General features: G+C 42.9%; 1 protein-coding gene across 1 annotated transcript; it reads right to left on the bottom strand.

Moving 5' to 3' along the window:
- Nucleotides 1–640: 640 nt before the first annotated feature.
- Nucleotides 641–1,066, bottom strand: LOC147820224 (midasin-like; the record flags this gene model as incomplete). The annotated part of the gene is made up of 2 exons (XM_087174267.1): nt 641–854; nt 946–1,066. Coding segments are annotated over 2 exons (335 nt in total), but the record flags the coding sequence as incomplete, so codon positions are not given.
- Between the last annotated feature and the right edge of the window lie 88 nt (nt 1,067–1,154).

Genomic DNA, 1,154 nt, shown 5'->3' with positions numbered 1-1,154 from the left:
TTCAAAGGTTGTAGAAAGTGAGATTTCCGTGTGTTCATTTGATTATAGAGCAGGTCCAGGTGCGAGATTACAAGACAGACAGATGTTGAGAACACGCTGCACAATCGTTGGATGGTAATCTTAGGGAACAAGATGAATCACGTATAGATATTATGCCTCTCTCCAGATGTTTGCGCTTGTACATTTTAAATTTGAATTAACTTAATTTGAATAAATGTGGAGTTTAAATATGATACTCAAATCAAATAAAATAAAATAAAAAATTTACTGTAAAATTAATCTGTTCACTGTAACAGTGTGATGAACATTATGACCTTAAAGATATTAAACAACTTTTATGTGTAAAAGGACGATGAAAAGATTCTTTATTTGCTCTTTGGTGTCATTTTTATTAATATCATTTGGAGACAAACAGAGATGAAGACCCAATAATGAGCAGGAGTCATTCCTAATAAAGTGATCCGCGAGTTTAGTTCGCCTTTTTTTGACCTGATGATGGCGCTAGACAACAGACAATGTGTGGCCATCATTAGGAGGCTTTCCACACCATAACTTTGTGCTGGACTCACGTTAGACAAAACTGTCAACCAACTGAACAACAACATCAAAACTCTCAGATCTTTCTGTGACATGAGCTCACCAGACTTCTGTGGGTCCAGCTGATTGTTCGCCAGCAGAACGAGGCCCCAGGCTTCCAGCAGACTCTCTTTGATGTCCAGCATGAGCCCTGCACCCTGAAGTCGGACCAGCTCCTGCCGCCAAGGACCAGCGGTGCCGTCCAGCCTCAGATCGCTCACATCTAAGGCTTTACTCAGGCGCCGCAGCCGAGACGCGCACTTCCCCACCGACTCCAGCTGCAGCAGGAGATGGAGAAGTGATGTTGAGTAAATATAGACAAAGACTTTTGACTGAGAGTAAATTAAAGTCGATGGAGTCTTTCCCCACCTTGAATGGCAGAGCTTTCCCCAGAGTTTTTTGGATGCCTTTCAGTGCAGTGGCCACAGACACCGGGGTGGACAGGACAGTCTGGATGGCTGCGGAGACCACCTGCAGCTCCTGGTGACCTCTGGACACGGCACAGTCACAATACATTCACTTAAAATCATATCATATCTCCAATGTTAGTTTTGTAGCAGCAAATGGATAAAAAAATT

This window comes from Seriola lalandi, unplaced genomic scaffold (assembly GCF_002814215.2).
Source record: "Seriola lalandi dorsalis isolate HSWRI2012SDOR001 ecotype SW California unplaced genomic scaffold, Sedor1 jcf7180001976572, whole genome shotgun sequence".
Classification (NCBI taxonomy): domain Eukaryota; kingdom Metazoa; phylum Chordata; class Actinopteri; order Carangiformes; family Carangidae; genus Seriola; species Seriola lalandi.
This window is presented reverse-complemented; position numbering and strand designations above follow the sequence as displayed.